The sequence below is a fragment of the Natrix helvetica genome (assembly GCF_964273705.1).
Source record: "Natrix helvetica genome assembly, chromosome: 10".
Classification (NCBI taxonomy): Eukaryota; Metazoa; Chordata; class Lepidosauria; order Squamata; family Natricidae; genus Natrix; species Natrix helvetica.
In genome coordinates this window covers 13,709,792-13,735,793 of record NC_138561.1, presented here as the reverse complement: position 1 = coordinate 13,735,793, position 26,002 = coordinate 13,709,792, and the positions used below count along the sequence as shown (strand labels likewise).

General features: G+C 45.1%; 1 protein-coding gene and 1 long non-coding RNA gene across 3 annotated transcripts; one reads left to right on the top strand and one right to left on the bottom strand.

Moving 5' to 3' along the window:
* Positions 1-50: 50 nt before the first annotated feature.
* On the bottom strand, positions 51-8,480 carry LOC309397174. The gene is made up of 3 exons (XR_014176218.1): positions 5,833-8,480; positions 1,890-1,948; positions 51-714 (listed from the first exon to the last, which is right to left on the bottom strand). It is a non-coding gene; the product is annotated as an uncharacterized lncRNA (long non-coding RNA).
* On the top strand, positions 4,761-26,002 carry CTCF (CCCTC-binding factor). 2 transcript variants are annotated; one of them, XM_081962942.1, is made up of 13 exons: positions 4,761-4,852; positions 11,240-11,288; positions 11,587-11,707; positions 13,517-14,306; positions 14,885-15,055; positions 15,858-15,991; positions 18,470-18,590; positions 19,687-19,836; positions 20,134-20,294; positions 21,151-21,333; positions 22,382-22,517; positions 23,184-23,354; positions 24,270-26,002. In XM_081962942.1, the coding sequence occupies exons 3-13, from the start codon at positions 11,705-11,707 to the stop codon at positions 24,449-24,451; spliced, it is 2,202 nt and encodes a 733-aa protein (XP_081819068.1). In that variant the 5' UTR covers positions 4,761-4,852; positions 11,240-11,288; positions 11,587-11,704; the 3' UTR covers positions 24,452-26,002. The 2 variants fall into 2 exon arrangements, with proteins under 2 accessions (XP_081819068.1, XP_081819067.1); XM_081962941.1 differs by lacking the exon at positions 4,761-4,852 and adding an exon at positions 5,033-5,216.

The window sequence follows — 26,002 nt, the reverse complement described above, 5'->3', positions numbered from 1 at the left end:
AGGAAGTGAGTACTGCAAATGAATTTGGTCGGCAAAATATAACCACTTTATTTTATCATTTATTAAACAAAATTTAAACAAATTTTTTTAAAAAATATTTTTTTTCTTTTGCCCTCAGAAGGCAAGTGGGCAAATCTGAGGATCGAACACACATCGCAGATCAGCATATCTATTTTTCAGGACTGAAAAACTACAATATTCATTTCTAGTTGTCCTTTAAAATATTCAAAATAGTTTTTTAAAAAGAGATTAAAACATTGGGGGGGGGGGAACCACAACTCACGCTTACAAAAATATTTCACAGATTACCTAAGACAACTACTCAGGAGCTGCTACAGGCAGTCCTCGACTTACAACCCCAATTAAGCCCATTTCTGTTGCTAAGTGAGACATTCGTTAAGTGGGTTTTGCGAATTTTCTTGGCACAGTTGTTAAGCGAATCCCCGCAGTGGTTAAGGTAGTAACATGGTTGTTAAGAGAATCTGGCTTCTCCATGGACTTTGTCAGGAGGTCACAATGACCCGGGGACATTGCAACCGTTGTAAATAGAGTCAGTTGCCAAGTGCCGCTGGATTTGGATCACATCACCATGGGGATGTTGCAACGGTCGTAAGTGTGAAATATGGTCATGAGTGGCTTTTTTTCAGTGCCGTTGTAACTTCAAACAGTCGCTAAACAAAGAGTTGTAACTTGAGGACTAGCTGCATGCTAGATCTGAAAGAAGAAATCCTAAGGAAAACAACCAAGGGAAATGGTTCCTCCAGCTGAGAATTCTTGAGCATCGTCTCCGTTCTTTGCCGCCGTCACTTAGAAAAATTAAGATCACCTCAGATTGTCCAAGAACATTTGCTCCTCTTCCGGCCTTAGAAGCCTATTGGATTTAGACAGCTAATACATTCAATTAAATATATAAATAACAACGCCTGAACGGAAAACGTTGGGAACAGAATGTTAAGAAGGAACTAAACTGTGTGTTTCAAAAGGCTATAAAACAGGGGGTGTCAAACTCAAGGCCCGCGGGCCAAATCCAGCCCACGCGGTGCGTAGCTCTAGCCTGCGGGGCTGCCCTGAAAACAGTGAAGGATCCGATCATGTGTGCCGTTTTCAGCCGAGACAGCCTCCTGCAGCCCTCTGCCAGTGAGAATGGAGCCCGGGGGCACACTTGGCTCCCCATGCCCCATTTTTGCTGGCAGAGGACTGTAGGAGGCCAGTGCAGCTAAAAACGGGGCCTGTGGGAATACGTGCACCCCCCCAGGAGCCCATTGGGGGGGGGGATCACATACTGAAAGCTGCTCACCCCTTGCTTTGAGTTCAGTGATCGATATTCTGTTAGCGGGGGTTTCCATCCAACCATCCCAATTAGTGAGCGCCGAGGACAATTTCACCTAAAATAACTGGCCGCGGCCATTTGCGATAACAAATTACACAAATTGATGGACCTGATCACCCCTTGGTTGCAATAAAGAAGCAGATCGTGATTTTTAACCGTGTAAAATGGATTTCCTTTTCCAACCTGGCTTAGGACCTTTTTGAGGTGCATTCTGCTGACAGATGTGAAACCCCGAAATTCGTTTCTAATTAAAGAAAACCTGAGGAATTGTAAGACCCAGCCTGTGGAAGGAACTGAGGAGATCCAAGTTAGTCCACTACATGGTGGCAAAAAAACAAACAAACCCCATACCGTCATGCCTAGTAGCGCCTTTTACAAATACATTGTTTTTTTTTAAAAAAATACCTACGCTTTGGAAAGTTTATGCCCTTTAATAAATTGTGAGAATTGTATTTGCACAACATTGGAAAAATGAAGACACGCCTACAGATAAAAGTATAATTAGAAAAATATTAGACTGTGCAGAGATAGATAGATTAACATTAATTATAAAGGATACGGAAGAAACAGAATATTTTTTAACATGTTCTATCAATGGTTGGGTAAAAGAGGTGGAAACTAGAAGATGAAAGATTAATAATATATATATAAGAAAATAATGCAAGAAATTGTATTATATAAAAACAAACATTAGTATTAATATTAGTTATTATTACAAATATTTATTATTGCATATTATAAGTAAACGATGTCAGAATTTTATTATAAGCATTAGTGTTTTAATTATGGCTGTTATTAATATTACTCTCATTACCAGTTTATCAATACTTAGTATGAACAAACAGATCCAGACAATACACTTCATTAAGCACTTAAGTATTTTAAAGAAGAAAAAATGTATAAATAATTAAATTTTTAGAAAGGGTGCTACCAGATTCCAGATGTTTACACTAAACTGACAAAATGAAAAACAGAAAAAGGTAACAGCAACCGCTTCTCTAATGTTGCCACAAGAAATCCACATGGATTTGTCTATGACCGTGATGGCGAACCTGATGCGCGCATGACAGGTGCTTCCCCCCCCCCCCATTTTTTGCATGCTTTTTTCACCCTCCCCAGTCTCCAGAGGCTTCAGGAACTTCCCCAAAGCCTCAGGAGCGCAAAAAGCCGGCCCTATGGGCAAACCGGAAGTTCGAGAACAGACTTCTGGTTTGCTTGTAGGGCCGTTTTTAGTCCTCCGGAGCCTTCACGGACCTTCAGGCGGCTTCCCTGAAGGCTCTGGAGGGCTTAAACCACCCCTACGAGCAAACCGGAAGTCCGTTCTCAAACTACCGGTTTGCCCATAGGGCCGTTTTTTTGGTAATCCGGAGCCTTCAGGAGCCTCCAGAGGGCAAGGGGGGCTGTTTTTGCCCTCCCCAGGCTACTATGAAGCCTCTGGAGCCTGGGGAGGGCGAAAAATGGCTTTAAAAAAGGCTGAATTCAGCTGGCCAGCTGACAGGGCAACGCCTCGCGTGCCCTGACAAATGGCTCCGCGTGCCACAGGTTCGCCATCCTGGAGCTAGGGCATTTTTACCTTTTCAGTGGTTAAGAAATGCTAATATCGGGCGCATGCAGTTGATGTATACTTCCTACATGATTGGAGGACGGGTCTCTTTCAAATGAAATGCGGCAGATGAAGGTAGGGATCTTAACCTCTTCCAATCTCCATCACTCCCTGTTCTGAAAGCAGTACATTATCAATGGATTAATGGGATGTGTGAAATCTGCCCATTAAGGACATACTGTACTGTCCTTGGAAATTTCAAGGAAAGTAATCGCTCTATGAAGGCCTCCTCAACCAGTTCGTCGTGTTTTTTTTTTTTTTTTGTTTCTGTATGATGCCTCTGGCAAAGTATGCATGACTCTGGATAGCCTTGCAACTTTTACCCACAATGCCCATTTGCATCATGTCATGGTAGCCCGCAATTAAGACCCATTCTGGCATCGCTGAACCACCAAAGCTGCTCTCAGATTTGTGCATTTGAATATCTCCTTGCAAAATGAAGAAAGGTCAAAATTTCCATTGGCCCCACTGTGGGGCCAAAGTTTGCAATGGTGCACATACAGGCTGTCCTCGACTTAACAACAGTCCATTTAGTGACCGTTCAAAAGTTACCACAGCACTGAAAAAAGTGACTTGCGGCCATTTTTCACGCTTGTGACCGTGGCAGCTTCCGGATGATCACGTGATCAAAATTCAGATGCTTGGCAACCGACTCATACTTATGACCGTTGCAGCCTCCCAGGGTCATGTGATTTCCCCCTTTTTGCAACGTTCTGACCACCCAAGTCAATGGGGAAGCCAGATTCACTTAATAACCAGGTAACTAACTTATCCTCTGCAGTGCTTCCCTTAACAACTGTGGCAAGAAAGGAGGTACAATGGGACAAAACTCTATTGACAAATTCTCAACAGAAACGTTGGGCTTCAATTGTGGTCATAAGTCGAAGACTTCCTGCATTGTCTGTGGGTGTGTTTTATTCCATGTGTCTGTAGCTGCACTACATGTGGCTTAAGATAAGTGGAGGTATAACAGAATAACAGTTGGAAGGGGCTTTGGAGATCTTCTAGTCCAACCTTCCTACTCAGGAAAGAAACCCTATCCCAGGGGTCTGTGACCTTAAACACTCAAAGAGCCATTTGAACCCGTTTCCCACAGGGGAAAAAACACCAGGAGCCACAAAAACCTTCCCATGCCTATTTCCTGAGCGCCCACAGAACTAGCATATGTAGCTGAATTAAACATTCTGTTTCCTTCTGAAACTTTATTTTTCTTGGATTTATCCATGGTTGGCCTACCGGGGGTCGAAAAGATCAATACATCGCGTAGTTGTGATGCATATTTTGAGCCATGTATGTTATGTATAGGTGCTTCTTTATGCTAACCCAGAGTGTGACCCGCCCAATCCCTCTCTCTCTCTCTCTCTGCGCAACCCACCTCACAGGGTTGTTGTAGGGAAAATAAAGTATGTTCGCCGCCTTATAAAAAATAAAGCTGCGCTACACATAAACAAACATATAAATAAATAGGAATGGGGCAGGCATCTTGAGGTGGCTCAAGCTTGACTACATGGCTCAGTGGCTAAGACGCTGAGCTTGTCCATCAGAAAGGTCGGCGGTTCGAATCCCTAGTATAGGTCTTCCTGCGTGAGCAAGGGGGTTGGTCTAGATGACCTCCAAGATCCCTTCCAATTCTGTTACTGTTAACTGCCCGCTTGGCAGCACCGTCTACAGGGGGCGCCAGAGGGCCAAGAGGGAAAGATTCCCCCCCCCACCCTCCAGGCTTCTGAGCTGCCGTTGGTTTCGCCTCGCCCTCTTCCCGCCCAAACCGCTCCGCCTCGACACCCGTCTTGAGAGGGCGCGGCGCCCTTCTCGCCCCCGCAGCCCCGACCCACGAGGGAAGAAGGGGTGGACAGGCGACCGTCCGAGAGGGATCCGGAGCGCGGCCCTCCCGTGTCACGGCCACCCTCCTCGAGCCCGCGGTGAGGGGAGGGGTGCGTGACATCACGGCGCCTCCCTGCAGGCGGCCGCCCGATCGGCCCCGTCGGCATTTAAAGTTTAGCGCCCAGCTTTTCCTCCCATGGTGCCCCGCGCGGCCGTCTCTCCCGCTCCCTCCTCCCTTCGATCGGGTCCGGCGGCCGCGGCTGCCGGGGCTCGCGCAGGCGCACCCGGCGCCCCGTCCGCCATTTTGTGTCCGAGGCGACTGTGGAGCGATTAAACCGCGAGCTGGTGCTGGGCGCTGGCGGTGGCCGCTAGCGGTCGGGGCAGCGGCAGCGGGCGCTCGGCGGAGCCCAACGGGGCGGGGCCCGGGGCAGCAGGGGCGGCCCGGAGGCGCCTCCGGGGCAGGTAAGCGGCGCGGGGGGTTTGCAGTCGCTTTCTCCGGCCTCTAGGTGTCACGATGGGGCTCGGGCTGGGACCCGCCGCGGCGCCGCCGCCGCCGCCGCCGCCGAGGAAGATGGGGAGCGGGGCTTTGTCTCCCTCTACCGTCCCCATCGCCCTGATGCCGGCCTGGTACTGCCGCCCACCGGCCTCGCCGCGCAGCGCCTCTGACGGAACCAGGCCGCGCCTGGCCAAGGACGCCCCGGCCGCCTCGGAGGCTGCCTCCGCCGCCCACACGACGCCAGGCGAGCCCCGGGGCCGCGCTTCCCGAGCCCCGCCGCCCCGAGGAAGGCGCGACCCGCAATCCCTCCCCGCCGCCTGAGGGGAAGGCCCCGGGGGTGGCTGCGCTGCCTCGCCGCCATTACGACACGGCGGCCTCCCCGGCTCTCCTGCCGCCGCCGCCGCTTCGGCCCTTCCCCGTTCCCCCGGCGCCTCAGCAGCACCGCCCTCTTGGCTGCTCCCCGGAGGCGTCCGCGGCTCCCCGGTTCCCGCTTCCTCCGCCCGCCTTCTCCTTTCTCTCCCCCCCCCCCAACCGGGGTTTCCTTCGCCGCCGCCGCCGCCTTCTCCTCCCGTCCCGGCTGACCGTGTCCGTCCTCCGGGGCGCCCGATCGGCGCGGCCGGCCAGCCGTCCGGCCGTCCGTCCCTGCCCGCCCGCTCCCGCCGGCCGCCTCCTCGCTGTGCGCGTTGCGGAGTGAGAGGCGCTGCGAGCTCAAGAGCGGGACTCGAGCTCCCTCTTGCAAGGCAGGCTGAGCTGCAGCGCCATGCAGCGCGGGGGAGCGCCAGGCGGGGACGCCCGAGCTCGCCCCGCTCGCCGCCGCCTTCTTTTCCCCCTCTCTCTCTCTCGCCTCCCGAGAGACCCACGAGGGGAGAAGGGGAGCGGGAGGGACGGGGGAGGAAGGGATCCCCTTCCTCCGTGTGTCCCCCTCGTCCTCCCACCCAAATGAACCCCGGATCGTCTCCTTTTCGGGCCCATTGGCTCTCCCCTCCTCCTCCCCCCCCCGTTCGATTTGGATCCATTGGATCTGCCTTTCCCCGATTCGGATTCATTGGTTTTGCATTTCCTCAATTCGGACCTATGGGATCTGAATTTCCTCGATTCGGATTCATTGGTTCTGCATTTCCTCAATTCGGACCTATTGGATCTGCATTTCCCCAAGTCGAACCTATTGGATCTGAATTTTCCCGATTCGGACCTGTTGGTTCTGCAGTTCCCTGATTCGGATCTGTTGCATCTGGATGTCCTCGATTCGGATCTATTGGATCTGCCTTTCCCCGATTCAGATCCATTGGATTTGCATTTCATGCAGCCGGGAAATGGAGGCCAGGCAAAGGCACAGACTGCTGCGGGGTTTTTTTCTCTGCCCATCTTGGTGCCATATGTTCCCGGGATTTAATGCTGGCAGCCTTGAAATCTGCTGTGCTCGCGCTCTCTCTCTCTCTCTTTTTCCCTCTGCCCCCTCCTCCTTGCTGCTTTGATTCTAGGGCAGGGTTTGAGCCCGGTTTTGGGTGGGTGATTCGGTAGAAATGCACGTATTTTATTTTATTTTTTAGCCTCGATTTTGGGCTGCCTTGCTTTTTGGATTGGAAGGTTTGACAGTTGGGGGAGGAAGGAAGCTGATGCTCCATCAAGCAGCTGGTGGTGGTGGAAAGTTGGTAGGCCTGCTGACTCCCTTCCTCAAATTAGGCAAGATCAGAGATGATAATAGCCCACAGTGTTTGTAATAAACAGGAGAAGCTGGGCAGGATCAGACCAAAGGCCTCTTCAAGTCTTGTTTTCTCAAACCCCAACCGCTTGCTTCTGGGGAAAAAACTCATGAGAAGGATGGAGGGGAATTGCCTTTGGCTTTGCTCTGAGAAGCAAAGGGGTTCCTCCGTGTTCAAAAGCAGTTCTTTCCCGTTTTAACTGGCATCCGATTTAGAAGTATAAAAACAACGCTACCTTAAATGTTTTAGGCTGTAAGTTGATGTAGCGTGAATCTAGTATCTTTCAGTATGACAGGAAATAACGATTCTTGATTGAGGGGATCTGAGCCACAAGATATTGTTTTTACAAGATAATTTCTAGATTAGAAAGTAGAAATCCCATCCTGCATAAAATTCTGTTAATATGTTTAGGGCAAAATTGGGCTTTAGTTGCTTTTGTGCATACTAGCCAACATGTGCCAAAATCAAGCATTGCTGTCTTTACCATTAGCACAAAACACGTGCACTTAATGAAGATGTCTGTATGTGAGCTGAATAGCATAAATAGTATTAAAACCAAAGGGAAAATGGGATACACTGGGGATTAAACATACAATTACATGCAGGGAAGTGAAGGGTTGGTGTGTTAATGAATGAAAAGGCTAAAATAAGTCTCAGGACGGAGACAAGTTATTGGAGTTGCCCAGGTTACATGTGAAAGTAGGGATCCATAGATTGATGGTGGAAAGCAGCACTTTCAACAGTTTTTGACAGTGGGAACAATTGCTATTCTACCCCGAGGTTTACAATTCTGCTTTTGACATATAAAAACCAATTTAAAGTTTCCAAAAGATAATGTTAGGTAATTACCTTTAGATAATTTTACATTATGGTCTTTTCATCAGATAGCTTATTTTTTTGTATTAAAAAAAATACAGTTCTCAAGTATTATCCATTTCTTCAGTCTATTTCCTCAACTATTCTAAAGTGTGCTTCATTGCCAGTGAATTAAATTAATTGTTCTTTTTATTGTTACACTTGGCTTCTTTTTCATTTTAATCCTTTGGCTACCATGAACATCATATGATCCTGAAATTACGATTCTGTACTCTTCAGCCTAATACTGAATTGTACAAAAAAGTTAAACGTTGAAAAGTTAAATCCACAACATATCTTTATCAGAAGTTCAATAATGTATATGATTAATGGGGAAAATCTTTAAATGTTAAATATGTTATATTGAATTATATACCAGGTAATATTATATAAATACAACCTGATTTACATAGACAGAATCTCTGTTTTTGAGAATTCATTGTTTTAGTGGGCATGGGGGGGTGGGCGGCTGAAAGAACAATATTGTGAATTGAGAACTGATTATATTCCAAATATTAAAGATTAGGTTTTGGAAATCTATAATTTCTCTGTCTTAGAAAGGGCAATATTTTTCTACTAATCAGAGACTAAATCAATAGGTTCTTTCACATAAATATTATGATATTTTATACTTTTTGTATACTGTTAATAAAGTATTGGGTGTATTTGACAATGCTAATATATATATTTTTTTGGAAAGCGGTGGCTAGTTTTAATATATAGAATGTAGATTTGTTTTGTTTGCTTTCCTTTCCCTTGTCTTTTTATCATTTTTATTTAATGTTTGCTTTAATTTTGTTATGGTTATGTATCTTGGTAGTTTGCTTATATTCTGTATCCTATCCTTTCAATAAAGAATTTTTTAAAACACACAAGAACAAAAGGTTAGGGCTTGGTTGAAGTTTGGAACCGATTGAATCAATCTAGCAAGTATTACATGACTTCTGTATTACCGTAACAAATAGAATTTTAACCTGCATTGCAGTTTCATTGATTTTAGGGGGGGGGGGGCTTATTCCTTACTACATTTTGCTGAATGGTTCACAGTATTGGAGATACTTTCTTCATGTGACCTAATATTGTAGCAGCATATTGTGAAATATGATTCAGAATTACAAACTGTTATGTTCTACCTCTCTTTGAAAATAATCTCCTGGGTTTTGTGTAGGCCTTTAAAATCCCCAAGCTCTCCTGTCAGTTGGTTAGCTGCATTCACATTGCCATGAAATCAGATACTTATCTGGTCTTCCATTCAATGTCTGGATTTATCTAGTATCAATCTGTACTTCTAACATAATTGTGTTGGCTTTTCGGTTGGCAGCTCTGTAAAAGACTGAACGTACCCTGATTGTTTCTGACAGGAATTGACGTATTGTTTAATTGAAATATTCAGAATACTTTCAAGCCATAAATAATATTTTAGGAATTTACTGTATAAATATTTGGACTGAAAATGAGATGTATAGTTTAAAAATCCCATTTAATATTTTATTTTAAAAATTCTAATATATTATTTTACATTGTAATATTAAACGAGCCTTTTGACACATATAAACAACTGCATTGAACTACTGCATGTAAGTCACAGGCAACTTGTACTGTTTGGATGGTACAGTCAGAACAGATCAATAAATAAATTCTTAGAGTAGGAAAACCAAATTCAGGCTGTGTCAAGCCCAAAGACACATAGCAAATTACAGGTAGTCCTCGACTTACAATCACAATTGAGCCCAAAATTTCTGTTGCTAAGTTAGACATTTGTTAAGTGAGTTTTGCCCCATTTTACAACTTCCACAGTTGTTGCCACAGTTAAGTGATTCCCCACAGTTGTTAAGTTAGTAACCCCATTGTTAAGTGAATCCGGCTTCCCCACTGACATCATCAGAAGTTCACAAAAGATAAATCATGACTCCAGCACACTACAACCATCATAAGTATTGAATCAGCTGCCAAATGTCTAGATTTTGATCACATGACCACAGGGATGCTGCAATTGTTATAAGTATGAAAAACAGGTATAGCACTTAGACTTTTATACCGCTTCACAGTGCTTTTACAGCCCTCTCTCAGCAGTTTACAGAGTCAGCCTCTTGCCCCCAACAATCTGGGTCCTCATTTGACCCACCTCGGAAGGATGGAAGGCTGAGTCAATCTTGAGCCTGGTGGGATTCAAATTGCCGAACTGCAGCTAGCAGTCAGCTGAAGCAGCCTGCAATACTGCACCCCGACCACTGCGCCACCTAGGCTCTCTGCCAGTGAAATTGGGTCCCCAAGAGGCTTCCTGCAACCCTCTACCAATAAAAACGGCGCTCAGTAGGGCCACCCGCGGTCCTCGTGTGCTCCAATTTCTGCTGTGACGGCCTCCTGCAACCCTCTGTCATCAAAAGCGGTCATAAGTCACTTTTTTCAGTGCTGTTGTAACTTCAGGCGGTCACTAAGTGAACTGTTGTAAGTCAAGGACAACCTGTACAACTGGATCCAGTTCTTGATTTGTTTACAATAATGGACAAAATCTTGAATTTGCCAGCCTCTTGGCCCGCTTTGGTGGTGGCACTGTGGCCTCTTCAGTCGCACTTGACCGCTAGGTTCTCTTTGGTAGGTCACCCATACCAACCATTGGTCTGCCATTGTCCTCTTTCTGGCCCTTGGCCATTGAACCCCTTAATATCACGGCACTTCTTCAGTGGCTGCCTCTGCTTAGCCTCTTCCCTTCCCTTCCAATTCTGGACAGGGAGCCTGGGGAGTACCAAGGTGCATGTTCTCCCTCTGTATCTTCTGGTTGCACCTCCAGCTGAAAGGAACACTGTTAGCTTTGACTTTCGGCTCTAACAACATATCCCTTAATTCAGCTCGTTCTCCTTCTAAAAACAGCATGTGTGGCTGCTGAAAAATAATGGGGGAATGAGTGGCTGGGTGGTATTCCTGCCTTTACATATGCACACTCATCCTTCTACAAAGTGCTAGGCGTATTCTGGTTTTTATTCAAATAAATTTGCATACCAACCCTCGATTTCATTGAGGGCTGCATCACAAGGGGGCTGGGGGGGCGTGGCCAGCTGAATGCCACTCGTGTTGAGGGTGCCTGTGGTGGCCCAAGCGCTCTGCCAGCGAAAACGGAGCTCAGTAGGCCCATCCATGGCCCTCCTGACAATTATTGCTGCGGTGGCCACCTGCAACCCGCGTCCTCCCGAGCTCCGTTTTTGCTGGCATCGCGGCTGGTCCTTTGCTGTTTCCAGGGCAGCCCTGTGGGCCAGATCTAAGCACCCTGGGGGCCAGATCCGGCCCACGGGTCTTGAGTTCGACAGCCCTGAAATAGAACTTGTGTTTCATTTGGAAAATGCATTTTATTTGGGATGGAATAAGCAATGTATCCTTCTTTGGATTGGATTGGTTTGGCAGAAATAAATCCTGAAATGTTTTTGTTGTTCCAGGTTTCAGCTGAAAACAAAATCTGCAGGAATCGTAGGCTGATTTTATGGGGTGAGTAGGGAAAAGATTCTTCATTGACAAGGCTGATATTTCCAAACAGCGACCCAAAAACCTGGGGCTTCTGGACACAATTATCTCCCTCTGTTTAGTGGTATTTAGAGTTATGTTTATTTGAAATAAACAGTTTTCAGTGTATTCCCATGGCAGATGCTTAATTATAGTTTACATTGGTGATCTTATCCTCTTTTCAAAGATATCTAAATAGTTATTGCTACATTTTATGTCAGTTATTCTTAACCAAAAGTGTATTGCTATTCAGTCTTTTCTAAGCCTTGCTTCATCTTTGCAGATAACCAGACCAGGGTACAATGCCTGTGGCCAAACAAGTCATACCAGAATAAGAAAAGAAATTATCTTGGGAGAAAAAGAAAACAAAGAAGATAGTTTTATGTGACTGATGTGCCACAATGGTGAGCAACTATTATCTGGTAAAAGGGATTTACTAAAACAAATAAGCTGTTTGTCAGAGTGGCTTCTTCACAGATCTGAATACTTCTGTTTCCATATATTTTTAAAAGACATATCTAGGAATTTAGTTAATACCATAGGAACATTCTTATGTTGCAATACCAATTTTATGTCTCCCCCATTCCCTTGGGACATCACCTCAGCAATTCCAAGATCAGCACATTAAAATAAAATGGCATCATCTCCCACTCCTACTCTTAATTCACCCCTTTTCTTTACCCCGCCCCCTCTCCAGATGTGTAAGGAATTGGAGGGGCAGGTTGTTTGCTTTTGTGTGTGTGTGTGTGTGTGTGTTTAAGAGTAATATTGGGTTGCAAAGAAAACAGTCTGTTGTCTCTGGTGCAGAAGCTGGATATTAACATTTCTGATTTCTGGGAGCTCTTGTCAAGCACGAAGAATCAAGACCACAAGTTAAATTCCAGTTAAACTGATTTATTGCCAATGCCTATACCCAAGAATCTAGTCAACTAATGGTCAGCTCTAAATTGATGCTAGATAATGGAATTCAACGGAGGTTGGGTTTAGATCGCTTGTGGGAACGTAACGACTCCAGGCTGATTCCTCCCTTGGCTCCACCCCCAGCACAGCCTGTCCTTCTGCAGCTCAACACATTTCATTGAACTCCATTCTTGTTCCCTGTACCCAAGAATAGCTTCGGTGACCATGGATATGGGCAGCGTGTGTTGTTTCTTCCCTCTGTCCTTTTATCACTTCCCTGTTCCTGTCTACAAACTGTCTAGTTAGTAGCTTTTCTAATTTTCATTGGAGAAAGAGCTGGATCCTGCAGGGAGGCGCTGCTCTGAAGCAGATACTGTCGCATTACTGATCCCTAGTGGTTGGATCCTCTTACTGCAAGAGGCACAGGACATTTAAGAAACGTCATTTTTGGCACGTTCTGATTGAGGGAGTTATAAAGTAAATCTGTTCTACCAGAACCCATTTCTCTTCTAGTCCTGCCCAAGAGCAATGGGGTTGGCAGTTATATCCTGACCTTGGCTTCCTCAGCTGTACGAAGCCGAGTCCTCATCCCGATAAACCCCTTTTATTTAATTTACAGTAAATTCCTCTCCAGAAAGTCCCAGCCCACAGTCTTTCAAGATAGTTCACAATTACCAACCTTTATCAGGCTTGGAGTGTGGCCAGGCCGATATCTTTCAGGCACCACAAGAATGCAGGAATGAACTAATTGTCTCCTGCAAACTCCACTTCCCTTTCGCTCCTCTTTTATTCCCTATGGGAGGGGCCATTCACCATCCACCTGTGGCTTTATTCCCAAGTTGACCCTTGTTCCTTAGCTGTTCCCTTCGTCTGGCAACTCTGCTCATGCGCACACTGGGAACAGGCTCCAGCTGTTCTTCTGCCTCACTGATGTCTGACTCTGAAGGCAGCTGATAACTGTCAGACGACCCTGGGCCCCTCTCTGCCTCTGACACAGAGCCCTCATCAGAGCCTTCCCCAGTCTCCAGGACTGGCCCATGTTCCTCCCCAACCTCCTCACTGTCCGAATCTGCTGCCAGCTTCACTGGACACTGGTGGGCCACAAAAGGTGAAGTCACCGTGCTCAATGGTGCCCGTGTGATTTTAGCAGTGGTGAGCAATACAAGAAGTCTGATCATTTTTTCAGCAGCTGCAAACTCTCGCATTTATCTGACCTGATTGCTTTAAGGGTTCTGAGAATCTGCTCCATCAGTTCCCGCAAGGTGCCAAAGCGAATGCTTAAGCCAGGTGTTCTCCTTTTGTTTCTTCCCCAGGAAGGTGACATGGAAGCCGAAGCAGTGGAAACGATTGTGGAAGAATCTGAAACGTTCATTAAAGGCAAAGAACGGAAGACCTATCAGAGGCGCCGGGAAGGCGGGCAGGAAGAGGATGCTTGCCCCGTGCTGCCCAACCAAGCAGATGGGACTGAGGTAGTGCAGGAGGTTAACGCCGGTGTTCAGATGGTCATGATGGAACAGCTGGATCCAACGCTGCTTCAGATGAAGACGGAAGTCATAGAAGGCGCCGTGTCGCAAGACGCAGAAGCCACTGTGGATGACACCCAAATAATCACCCTGCAGGTTGTGAACATGGAAGAACAGCCCATCAACCTGGGCGAACTCCAGCTTGTCCAAGTGCCCGTCCCAGTGTCTGTCCCTGTCGCCACCACGTCCGTAGAAGAACTTCAGGGGGCCTATGAAAACGAGGTCGCCAAAGGCGGCCTCCAGGAGGGGGAGCCCATGATCTGCCACACGCTCCCTTTGCCCGAAGGCTTCCAGGTAGTAAAGGTTGGGGCCAATGGCGAGGTGGAGACCCTGGAGCAGGGGGAACTCCAGCCTCAGGAGGATCCCAACTGGCAGAAAGACCCAGACTATCAGCCCCCCACCAAAAAGACAAAGAAAACCAAAAAAAGCAAACTCCGTTACACTGAGGAGGGGAAAGACGTGGACGTCTCTGTGTATGATTTTGAAGAGGAGCAGCAGGAGGGCTTGCTTTCGGACGTCAACGCCGAGAAAGTGGTGGGCAACATGAAGCCCCCAAAACCGACAAAAATTAAAAAGAAAGGTACGTTGGGCAGTTCAGCCCGAAGGCTGGGTGGACAGACCTTCCCGATTTGTCCTGCACATTAATTATCCCACAGCTCTCGCATATATCCAGGGCAGAGGTTGAATTGATTTCAAAACCCAGCCGGGTTCAAAAAGACTAGTCTTGAGGATGGCTTAATTGTGAATTAGGTCTTCCTTAGAAAGGTAAGATTCTCTGCGCAGAGATTCACATAACCGAGTTTCATGTTCAGGTGGGTAGATTTCACGTTAACCGACGAGCCAGATGTGGAAGCCAGAAGCCGTTTCCCCTCAGCCAAGAGGATTGCTCCCCCAAGTGATTTCTGTTGTTGTTTTATGGCCTAGTTAATGCAGCTGATCCTCCACATTCTGCCCATTAGGCAGAAGGATGGGATACAAATCAAGTTGTTGTCCTTGATAACGACTGACGTTTTCTCTCGGTTCCCTCAGATGCGCTGCACATTTATCCCTTTAATTGGGCATATTGTCTGTTAGAAATGGAAATCGGGAGGGGCGGGGGGGGAGAATGACGGACAGCAGGTTTCTTCCTCAGAGCAATGAACGTCCCTTTCTGAATAGGGGTGAAGAAGACATTCCAGTGCGAACTCTGCAGCTACACCTGCCCCCGGCGTTCGAACCTGGACCGTCACATGAAAAGCCACACGGACGAGAGGCCACACAAGTGCCACCTTTGTGGCAGAGCCTTCCGGACGGTCACACTGCTGAGAAATCACCTCAATACTCACACAGGTACCGTGAAAGGGGCGGGGGACGGGGACAATGTCATGCCATTTTCTAATAGGCTGATTTGGGAGATGCACATGGAAGGTTTGATCGAGCCCCTGCTGTGATGTACATGCGTTTGTGGTGTATCAGAAATATATAGCACATAAATTGTGTTGAGTACCAGTTGCATAGCTAGGAAAAGAACATTGAGCTATATAGAAATAACTTGTTGGTTCCTATCTTAAAACGGGTCCCCAACTCCTAGTCCAGGGGTCGGCAACTTTAAACACTCAAAGCCACAAAGGTCCTGACCCGAAGGAAACCCCCCACCCCCACCCCAAAAAAAATCTTCAATTATGAAGCTGACCAGAAATCCGGTTTCCCTACCATAGAGTCTTCTTGTAGAGTGGCGTCCTTTTTCCTCTACCTGTCCTAACAGAAAGCCCTATCAATTGTAGAACTGACCGGAGACAGGGAGCCACAGCACAGGGAAGAAAGAGCCGCAAGTTGCTGACCCCTACCCTAGTCCGTGGCCCGGTGCTGGCCGTAGCCCATGTGGCTGAGCACACACAAATGCGAAGCTAAATTTGTGAAAGTGGCACTCTTGTGCGAAACCATCCCCTCCCCTGCCGCTGTGGAGCTGGAAAGATTTGAAGACCCGCTGTCTTAAAAATACTTTTAGGTGTAATCAGAACACAAACATTACATATAAAGCGATCTCCTTTTTTAAACGAAACAGCGCAACTGAGAGTTGCATGTTATTGTGGTCTCAGTCAAATGAAGCCGTTGCCTGATTGAATTTTCTTCCATCTCCGTAATCCATCAGGTACGCGTCCTCACAAGTGCCCCGACTGCGACATGGCCTTTGTGACAAGCGGAGAGTTGGTTCGACATCGCCGCTATAAACATACCCATGAGAAGCCATTCAAGTGTTCCATGTGTGACTACGCCAGTGTGGAGGTGCGTTTCGTGTCTACTTTTCTATCACTGTTGTGCGATAGCTACACCCGATTTTCCCATTCAGTTTTTGCTTGGAGCTTTGAAAGAGTTGCCTTCATAGTTAACATTTCCGGATCTTAAAGTGTTTCCAGATCTTTAAAATGTTCAGGTGGGCCCATCGCTCAGGTGCATTGTGGCTGACATAAAGTGGAACTTCAGCGCTGCCTCTTCCTGCGTAGAAATTCGTTGCAAATCTACCTTGTTTAATTTCAGTATCACTTGGAAACCATTTTATGGATTAAAATTTTGCAACATCGAAAACTGGTTCCTGGGAACATGAGGTCTTAAAAGCACTAGATTTTGTTCGATTATTTATTAAGTCAAGGCTGAACTGTCTCAGATTAGTTATAAATTCTTGTTAGCGCTTATTATTTTGATTTAATCCTTTCATTCTTGCATTCAAGATAGGTCATCTTTACTAAGCAACTTATTGGACGACTGCAGGCAGTCCTTGACTTGCAACAGTTCATTTAGTAACCATTCAAAAAAGTGACTTATCACCATTTTTCACATTTACAATGTAGGCAGCATCCCACATGCTCATGTGATCAAAATAGAGACCTTTGGCAACCGACTCATTTATGACAGTTCTAGAGTCCTGGGGTGACATAATCCCCTTTTGCAACCTTTTGATAAACAAACGTCAGTGGGTACACAAGATTCACTTACTAATCATGTTACTAACGTAACAACTGCAGTGTTTCAGAATGTAAAATGGGGCAAAACTCATTTAACTGATGTCTCACATAGCAACAGAAACTTTGGACTCAATGGTGCTCGTACGTTGAGGACTACCTGTATTTTACATCGTTATAGTTTCTGATAATGTATTGAGCAGGAGAAATGCAGCAGATCTACTTCATTATCTAAACTCTGTTATCAAACATACCTGCATAATTTATAAACTCTGTTATCAAACATACCTGCATAATTTCACCCCAGAAGGAATGAACATGTCACCCCTCAGAAATGATCTCTTGGGCTCTGCTAAAAGGGGTTACAGAGAACCTTTCAAAATGGAAAGGTTTTATAACCATTTGGAGTGACAGGCAATTTGAGGGGAGAGGAAACGCTTCTTTACAAGCCTATAATTGTAACCCTTGATTATTTTCTGTTGACTTTCCGAGGCTCCTCCTGAGCAGAATTGCTCAGCTCTCAAAATGTGTTTCAACTACTGAAAATGAAACATATTTCTCAAGCGCAGCGATCCACAGAAAAGCTCATAATTCTGGATGCCCTGGTGGGTCTTTGGACCCCCGTAGATTTATTTTCATGCCAGTGCTTCTCCATATTGAAAATGTTGTGTCGTGTCAGCTACCGGCAGCAGATTAAAATGACTCGTAAAATTTGAAACTCACAGTAATAATATTTTTAAAGGTAAAGGGTTTAAACGAGGACGTTTACAAGAAACATTCAAGCAGAAGACTTCGGATAAAGAGCTCCAAGTTAAGAGAGCTGCCAACGTCTGAATGTGTGGATCAGAGGGAGACAGATAATGTTTCAAGGGATAGATATTCCAAAGAGGAAAGCCTTGGTCCCTCACAATCTCTGCCCCTTTCAAGAAGCAGCTTCATCTATTTTTTTAATATTCCATAATTCAATTCTAGAGTGCATTTTTACAATATTACTAATTTGAGTTTTTGAATTATCTTCGTTAATCTCTTGTGTGTTTCTATCATTATATAAAGGGCTACTCCTTGTTCTGGTCATCATATTCTAAAAGAATCCTCTTTTAAATATGAGTCATTCTTTGATAGCTAGGAACTATTTTTAATATTTCAAGAGTACCCTTTTGTGTCACAAATAATAAATGAATACTGCATCATGCTGGGCAAAGGGGGAAAGTTAAGGCTTGTTTTTAATCCCTTTGGACTTGTCCACAAGCTGTTCTCAAGTTACTGCAGGTAGTCCTCAACTTATTGACCAGAATTAAGTCCAACATTTATGTTGTTAAGTGAGACATTTGTTAAGTGAGTTTTGCCCCATGTTACCACTTACCTTGCCACACTCGTTAAATGAATCCCTGCACTTGTTAAGTTAGCAACCCGGTTGTTAAGTGAATATGGCTTCCCCCTGGACTTTGCTTGTCAGAGGTTTGCAAAAGCCGATCACGTGACCTCAGGACAAATATCAAATGTCATCAATATGAGACAGTTGCCAAGCATCCCAAGTTTGATCACATGACCCTGGAGGGTGCTGCAACGGTCGTAAGTGTGAAAAACGGTCACATGTCACTTTTTTTCAGTGCCGTTGAGACTTTGAACGGTCCCTAATCAAACGTCGTTAAGTTGACGACTGCCTGCATTTGTTTTCCCATTGAAAGGCCTTTTCGTTGTATCGTTCCAGAAGCCCATAGAATTGATCATTATTTTTTTTATTCTTTTTAGCTGAAGGGATCTGCGCATTGCTTAATCTCCCTTTGATATTCTTGGGTTTCAGGTTAGCAAGTTGAAACGCCACATTCGTTCTCACACCGGGGAACGCCCATTCCAATGCAGCTTGTGCAGCTACGCCAGCAGAGACACTTACAAGCTGAAGAGGCACATGAGGACCCATTCTGGTAGGGATTACACTTTGTTAAAAATGACACCCAAGTCATTTGTGCTGAAAGCTCTTTCTCTCTCTCTCTTTCTGTCTGTCTCTTTCTGTCTCTATCTCTCTGTCTGTGTCTGTCTGTCTCTCTCTCTCTCTTGTGTCCGATTTCGTGATTGTCTTAAAAGGGTTGGCATTCATGTTAAGATTTCAGGGAATTTAGCTAAAATCTGCTATGGTAAATAAGGCTGCCAATCACTAAAAGCAATGAGAAAGCCTCTCCAGCTTGTTTTCATGCTTGTTCCTGATATCTCAAACCTTTATAAAGCATGCTGTAAGCACGGAAAACAGAGCTTCTCTTATAGTAGCTAATACAACATTTATTCTCTATAACTGGAAAAGTTTACAATGTAATTAGGTTTTGAGACTTTCCACAACAGATTACAACAGAATTGTTTTTCTTTCCTTCTTTTGCTTATCTAGTAAGCTCGTATTTGTTACAATACCCACAGTTTGTTTTGGTCAGTTAAGCAGAGTTTGAAATAATGTTTTTGACTTGATTGCAGTTACAATATAGTATGATGTGTGAAACAAGATATGTAGGTTTTGGGTTTTTTAATGGATTTCTATTTTCTTAATTTGTGCTCTGCCCAAGTCTCTAACCCAACGTTTCTCGATTGGAAAAGAAAATAATTGTGTTGTTGTTTTTTTACTTTGCATGCTGTGCAATATTAGCACACAGAGTGATGGGAATTTTTACACATCGTAACTCGACTTACTGATTATGATAGCATACTATGGAATGTAGATCTCATAATTTTTACTCAGGGGCTCCCTGAGAACTGAAAATAATTCCAAGGATTCCTCCGGGGTGAAAACATTGAGAAAAGCTATAAGTACTGAAATAAATTCAAGAATGTCTAAAAAGGAGAGTTGATCAGGAAACTACAAACAAACAATGCACATGTTGTTTGTCAGCCAAACCTAGTTTTGATTTTGTCTTCTATAACAAACTGGGATTAAACCACCTATCCAAGCTCATATTCTCTATCCCCTAATCCACAATGCCTTTTCCCACATCTAGGCCTTTTGAGCTAACCGTTTCTTCTCCCCGGTTCCCAAAGGTGAGAAGCCTTACGAGTGTTACATTTGCCACGCTCGCTTCACCCAGAGTGGGACCATGAAGATGCACATCCTGCAGAAGCACACGGAAAACGTGGCCAAGTTCCACTGCCCCCACTGTGACACAGTGATTGCACGAAAGAGCGACTTAGGTGAGCGTTGGCGGGAGTTGAGGCTTCTGCGAAAAAGGAGAGGCGGACTGTCCCAAATTCAGCTTTTCGTGCCTAAGGTGGGACCGGAGCTCAGTTTCAAACCTGGTGCTTTGACCACTAGACCCAACTGGCCTAGATCCTGGCATTTTTAAATGCTTTGTCTTAGCATCATCAGGCAGGAATCTGGTGGCTCAATTAAATATAAAAAATCAGTTACAGGGAAGACGCTTGCATCCCTCAGGCTGCTCCCCGCGTGATGATGATTTAAAGGGTTCCGTATGAATGTCTCTTTTCCAGGTGTCCATTTGAGGAAGCAGCATTCCTACATCGAGCAGGGCAAGAAGTGTCGTTACTGTGACGCCGTGTTCCACGAGCGATACGCACTCATCCAGCATCAGAAGTCTCACAAGAATGAGAAGCGCTTCAAATGTGATCAGTGCGACTATGCATGCCGACAGGTAAGAATCAGAGGTGGTCTTCAGCCAGTATTGACAGGTTCTGGAGAACATGTAGCGTAAATTTTGAGTACCGTATTTTTTGGCGTGTAGGACATACCTTTCTCCCCTCAAAAAAGAGGTTGAAAATCTGGGTGTGTCTTATACAGTGAATGCAGCATTTTTGGCCTCCCAAAACCCTTCACCAAAATGGCCATGCATAGCCTTTAGGAGGCTTCCAGAGTGCTTCTGGGGGCTGGGAAGGGCAGAAATGAGCAAACACGGGCCATTTTTTGCTCATTTTCAACCCCCACAGTCTCCAAGAGCGCTCTATAAGCCTCCTAAAGACTATGCGTGTCCTTTTTTTGACAAAAACATGCCCATTTTCGCAAAACTGGCCATTTGTTGCTCATTGTTGACCCCCGCAGTCCCCAGGAGCGCTCTATAAGCCTCCTATAAGATATGCATGTCCTTATTTTGACAAAAAACGGGCCCGTTTTCATGAAAAACAGGCCGTTATGTCTACAGAGTGCAAAAACTTTTTTTTTAATTTGCCTCTTCAAAATCTTGGTGCGTCTTATACTCCAAAAAATAAGGTAGTTCTGGGAACCAGCAAATAGGCTGCCCGCCCCCAGCTGATCATCTTTTGTTGCCCTGAACAAGAGAACGGAGCTGGAAAGCAGGTTAGTGGGGTGGGGAGGGAATGGGGATTTTGCAGTATCCTTTCCCTGCCGCGCCCACAGAACCGGTATTTAAAAAATTTTGAATCCCACCACTGGTAAGGATGGACCCTCATCTTCTAGATCGTTTCATTTACCACCTTCAGGCTATCCGTGGGTCATTGTGCCCCTTTGATCGCCTGCCCTCTGATTCCATGCAGGAACGGCACATGATCATGCACAAGCGAACCCACACTGGAGAAAAGCCTTACGCCTGCAGCCATTGCGACAAGACCTTCCGCCAGAAGCAGCTGCTTGACATGCACTTCAAGCGCTACCACGACCCCAACTTTGTCCCCGCTGCCTTCGTCTGCTCTAAATGTGGCAAAACATTCACACGCCGTGTAAGTGCTCGGAACACACGGAAAGATATTTGGGGGGTGGGTGGGGGGGCAGACAAGCATTGCAGGGTGCTCCGAGTGAAGTACCAGTAAATAAGAGAAGGAGATGGGTGGTGTGTTAACACCGGTGGGCTACCGAGACTCCCTCCCCCCCTGTGTTATGTTTCTGGCAAACTCAGCCAGAGCTCGTCTTCCGCGAACCCTGCTGTGGGAAGCATCTGGACGGCATTTGCCGCTTTTAAAAACGGGGACTGTTTGGAGGCCGCAAAACTTCGAGGCAAGGAGGGGAAACATGTGGCCTGGACTGTCACAGCTGCCAGCTTCTAATGGCCTTGAAATCCAGAATTGGAAAGGGTGTTTTTTTTTTCCCTCCCACTTTTGAAAATTAAGGTTAAATGGGTGCAATTAAGCCTTACCCAAGTTTGAGACACTCTTCCTTTCCCTCTTAAAGCTTTTGAAATCCTCTCACAAATAGGCCCAGACCTCACCCATTTTTTACAGTGTGAGCTCAGGACGCCACTCAGCGTGGCAGAAAAGAGCCAAGAGATGTTGCACGGTCTTGTTTTATTACACACTGCTGTCTAATATATTTTTTTGCGGGGTGATGGTGGTTCTTGGTGCCTTTTCTAGCTCTTGTCTCGGAAGCTGCGTGAACCATGTTGCCTTTGACGCATAACGTGTTATATGTTCTTGCAAATTGAAGCAGTTTGATCAAAGGTCAGGTTGCGTCAAGCTTAATTCTTTGTTGGTGGCTCCTCCCAAGAGCTGGCAATTAATGCAGCTTCTTTTAAAAAAATGGGAGATTGTGAGTTCTAGTTCTGCCTTTAGAAATGAGTAACCATGGACCAGTCACACACACTCCCAGCCCAAGGAGGAAAGTGGTGAGGAACCCACTTCCAAGAAAACTTCAGGGACTTGTCCACATAGTTGCCAGGAGTCAAGAAAGGCCTGAAGGCAGTTTTTTTTTTAAATGAATTTCCTGATTCCCTGGGGGAGAACCTCTCATTGCATGCAGCCAACATCTAACATTTGCCTGCCTTTCTTTAACCAGAACACAATGGCCAGGCATGCAGATAATTGTTTAGGCCCCGATGGGGTTGAAGGAGAGAACGGAGGGGAGCCCAAGAAGGGAAAACGTGGGCGGAAGAGAAAGATGCGCTCCAAGAAAGAGGATTCTTCTGACAGCGGTAAGAGAGAAGCACTCCAGAAACATTTGAGATCTCCTGAACTTGCTGTTGGATTCTATAAGTCACGGCAGGTGTTGTCAGCTGTTACATAGAGCACAAAATAGTAACTTGCCAGTAGCCACCTCAGCCACTTCAGTTTCTGAGCAGTGGCAGAACAACGTTGATGAGAGTATAGCAAGGATCTTTGGGCAAAAGTTTGAGGGTGGGAGACATTCCTTCTTTGAAAAAAGCTGTTGATGTATTTGAACATGTTCAGGGAAAATATTCATTTTCAGTATTGCTTTCTTCCATTCCCTTCCATTAATAATATGTCTCATAATAATTGACGTATTTCAGTGTAAAACATTCACAGAGTGAAACTAAACGTAATCATGCTGTGTGCATACTTGTATTTACACACACACATACAGAGAGAGAGAGAGAGGGTCATCACTTTTCCATCCAAGCTTTGCAAGTAAAGTAATTTTCACCCAACTGAAATTTCTGGCAGTTGCATTTTGGCTTCCTTCTGTTACCCAGCCACCTTTCAAATGGAAGGCTTCTTTCTGGTAGAAACATTAACCCGACAACTTTGCCTAGGGGGAACATACTTAGGCAGTTTTCATTTTATTTTCTTCATTGTCCGTTGCCTTGATTTAAAAAAAAAAATCCTTGCTCATATTAAAGAGGAAAATGCTGAACCAGAATTGGATGAGAATGAGGAGGAAGAAGAAACAGCGGTTGAAGTTGAGGCTGAACCAGAAGTAGAAGTGGAACCTGTGGCCCCAACTCCTCCACCAGCCAAGAAGCGGAGAGGACGTCCACCAGGCAAAGCCAATCAACCCAAACAGCCCCAGCGTAAGTTACCATTTTTCCACAAATGAGTGCAGGACCCCAGTCTTATAAATAAATAAAGAGGAAAGTTGAGTCAGGTGAGATAAAGAGCTTGAGGATACTGGAGTATCTTCAGGAAAACTGGAGATCTTTGGTGCTGTTTTTGGACCTGATAACACAAGCTACATCTGCGTGAAGCCAGTTCCGGCTGAGCTTGGGGCCTGTGTAATCCCTACTTGGCACAAGAAGTGCCAAGAAGATTTTGCTGTAGACAGATTTCAAGATACCATGAGTAAAAAGCAAGGCAACTGCAGATCATAATTTACACTGGCTTGTGGATGTAAATTTTTACTTACTTTTACTTATTGTACTTAACATTAACTATGGTTTGGGCTTCAGGTAAAGCACCATCACAGACTGTGATTAATCTAAAACCAGGAGCAGAAGCATTTAATCTCCAGATCAATGCAATAGGACAGAAGGTCCCTCCTGTCTGGCCATTATAGTAGCACCCATCTGCAGTGTCGTTTGTGGGTTTGTTGAAAAGAAAGCCCCATCCTTTAGATCCAACCTTGGCAACTTTTCAGACCTGTGGACTTCCACCTCCCAGATTTCCTCAGCCCTATTTTTCTACATCATATCGTATTGTGTGAGTCTTATCTAATTAAGGCAGAATAAGATTAATGAGATTCCATAGAATGTGTGAGTTGGAAGGACTCTTCTCGGTTGATCTAGTTCAGGGGTATCCAACCTTGACAATTTAACTTGACTTCAACTCCCAGAATTCCCCAGCCACCCTTGCTTTAGATGCTGTGAAATTGCCCAGCAAGGGGCAAACCAAGTCAGTGACTTACATGATTTCCAGGCAGAACCTGATTTCTCTTCTTTTTTCCCCCCCCCCTCCTTTTTGGGTTGTCCCCCCCCCCCCCCCCCCATTAGCTACAGCAATCATTCAGGTGAAAGACCAGAGCACTGGTGCAATTGAAAACATTATTGTGGAAGTGAAGAAGAAGCCCGAAGTAGAGACTGTCGGGACTACTCCAGGAACTCAGCCAGCGGCGGTGGAAGCGCCCAACGGAGACCTCACCCCAGAGATGATCCTTAGCATGATGGACCGGTGATGGAGGAAGGATTAACGCTCTTCACTGAACTGGCCTGGGCTCTTTGGAACTGGCTCAATCCGTTTTATTTTATTATTTTATTTTTTCCTTCTTACCTTATTTTCAGCTTTGGGAAATGCACCGTTTTTTTTTTAAAGACCGTTTTACCAAACAACCTGGGCAGCAAAACTTCAAATGATGATAGGATGTGATTTGCCTAGAACATTCGCTCCCCTTCCTCCCCCTCCTCTCTCTCTCTCTCTCTCTCTCTTTCTCTCTCTCTATTTTTAATGTTAACCGGATCATGGAACATGGGGTGATTTTTATTTTTAATTTGCTGGTTGATTTTCTCAGTTTCCCTAAAGGCGTTTTTTTTTTGCAAATCACTCGATCCAGTTAACTGTTAGTGCCAGGCCGTGGTTGGCCTTCTCCGTCTGGACCTTGGCCAGACTGTTCTGGAGCTGTTTATGCATTTCTAGAAGCCCTCGGCTTCGGGTTTCTTTTTTCTTTCCTCTGACTAGAGATTTTTTTAATTGTACATTCAGACTCAGGAGGGTTGTAAAACTGATATTGCATTTTAGTTTTGCTTTTTTTCTTTCTTACCCAAACCCGCTCCTCCCCGGCTCCACATCAGCCCTGTAGGGTACAGCATGCTTCACGACCACCCCATCTCTCCCAGATGCTTTGCTGTCTGCAGGGCATCTTTGTAATGATCGAGCTTGTAAATAACTTTTTTTTTTTTACATTTTAATCTCTCTTTTTTTTTCCATTTAAGAGGTTTTTTTGGGGTGGGATGGGGATTATAGTTTAAAAGGAAAAAAAAAACCTTGTCATTTTTAACTATTGCAACTAGGAATTAATTATGCAGGAATTGGTACCGAATGAAATACTGGAACCTATCAAGTCAGTGGGAGAGTGGGTTAAAAGTGGTAAACATCCACACCCGAGCTCAGTTTCTTAGTTCATGTGCTTAAACTAAGTACATGAAAGTTTGTGTCCCTTAAAAAGCGCCCTTTTGAGTTTCAAGTTGTCATAACTCTTTTCTTTGCTCTCTCTCTCTCGCTCTCTCTCTCTTTTTTTTTTTTTTCCCTTTCGGGTGTGTGTGTGTTTATGAATTCTGTGTTTAAAAGCCAAGGTGTTAATTTGTAATAGGGCTTCCCAGCCCGTCAAAACTTAGGGCAGGAAATTTTACTAGGTCAGTAATCATAAAATTTGGGGTTTAATTAAAATTTATAAAATAAAATAAAGAATAATGTGAAATTTAAAAAAAAACAAAGGGGGCTGTATATCAGACCATCACATGTTAAAAACGCGTAAGCTTTTTATAGAGCCTCAGTCTTGCTGATTTCAGAACCAAGAACTTTTGTTCTATGTATCGCTTTTAAGAGAGCTATCAGGTTAGCTATCCAATTCTAGGTTGATGCATTTTTGTACTTAGCTGTACTGTGTGATATTTTTCATTATTTTAGGAAACCATGAAATAAAACATCATAAAACGTATAATGGGGTTTGGACTATGGGAAGGAGAATATACTGCTGTACAGCTAATAAATAATAATGATTATCCTCTGC

Coding starts and splice junctions, on each gene's coding strand:
- CTCF (XM_081962942.1), top strand. Junction 15,056..15,857: donor TCACCTCAATACTCACACAG/GTACCGTGAAAG, acceptor GTAATCCATCAG/GTACGCGTCCTCACAAGTGC. Junction 21,334..22,381: donor GCAAAACATTCACACGCCGT/GTAAGTGCTCGG, acceptor TTCTTTAACCAG/AACACAATGGCCAGGCATGC.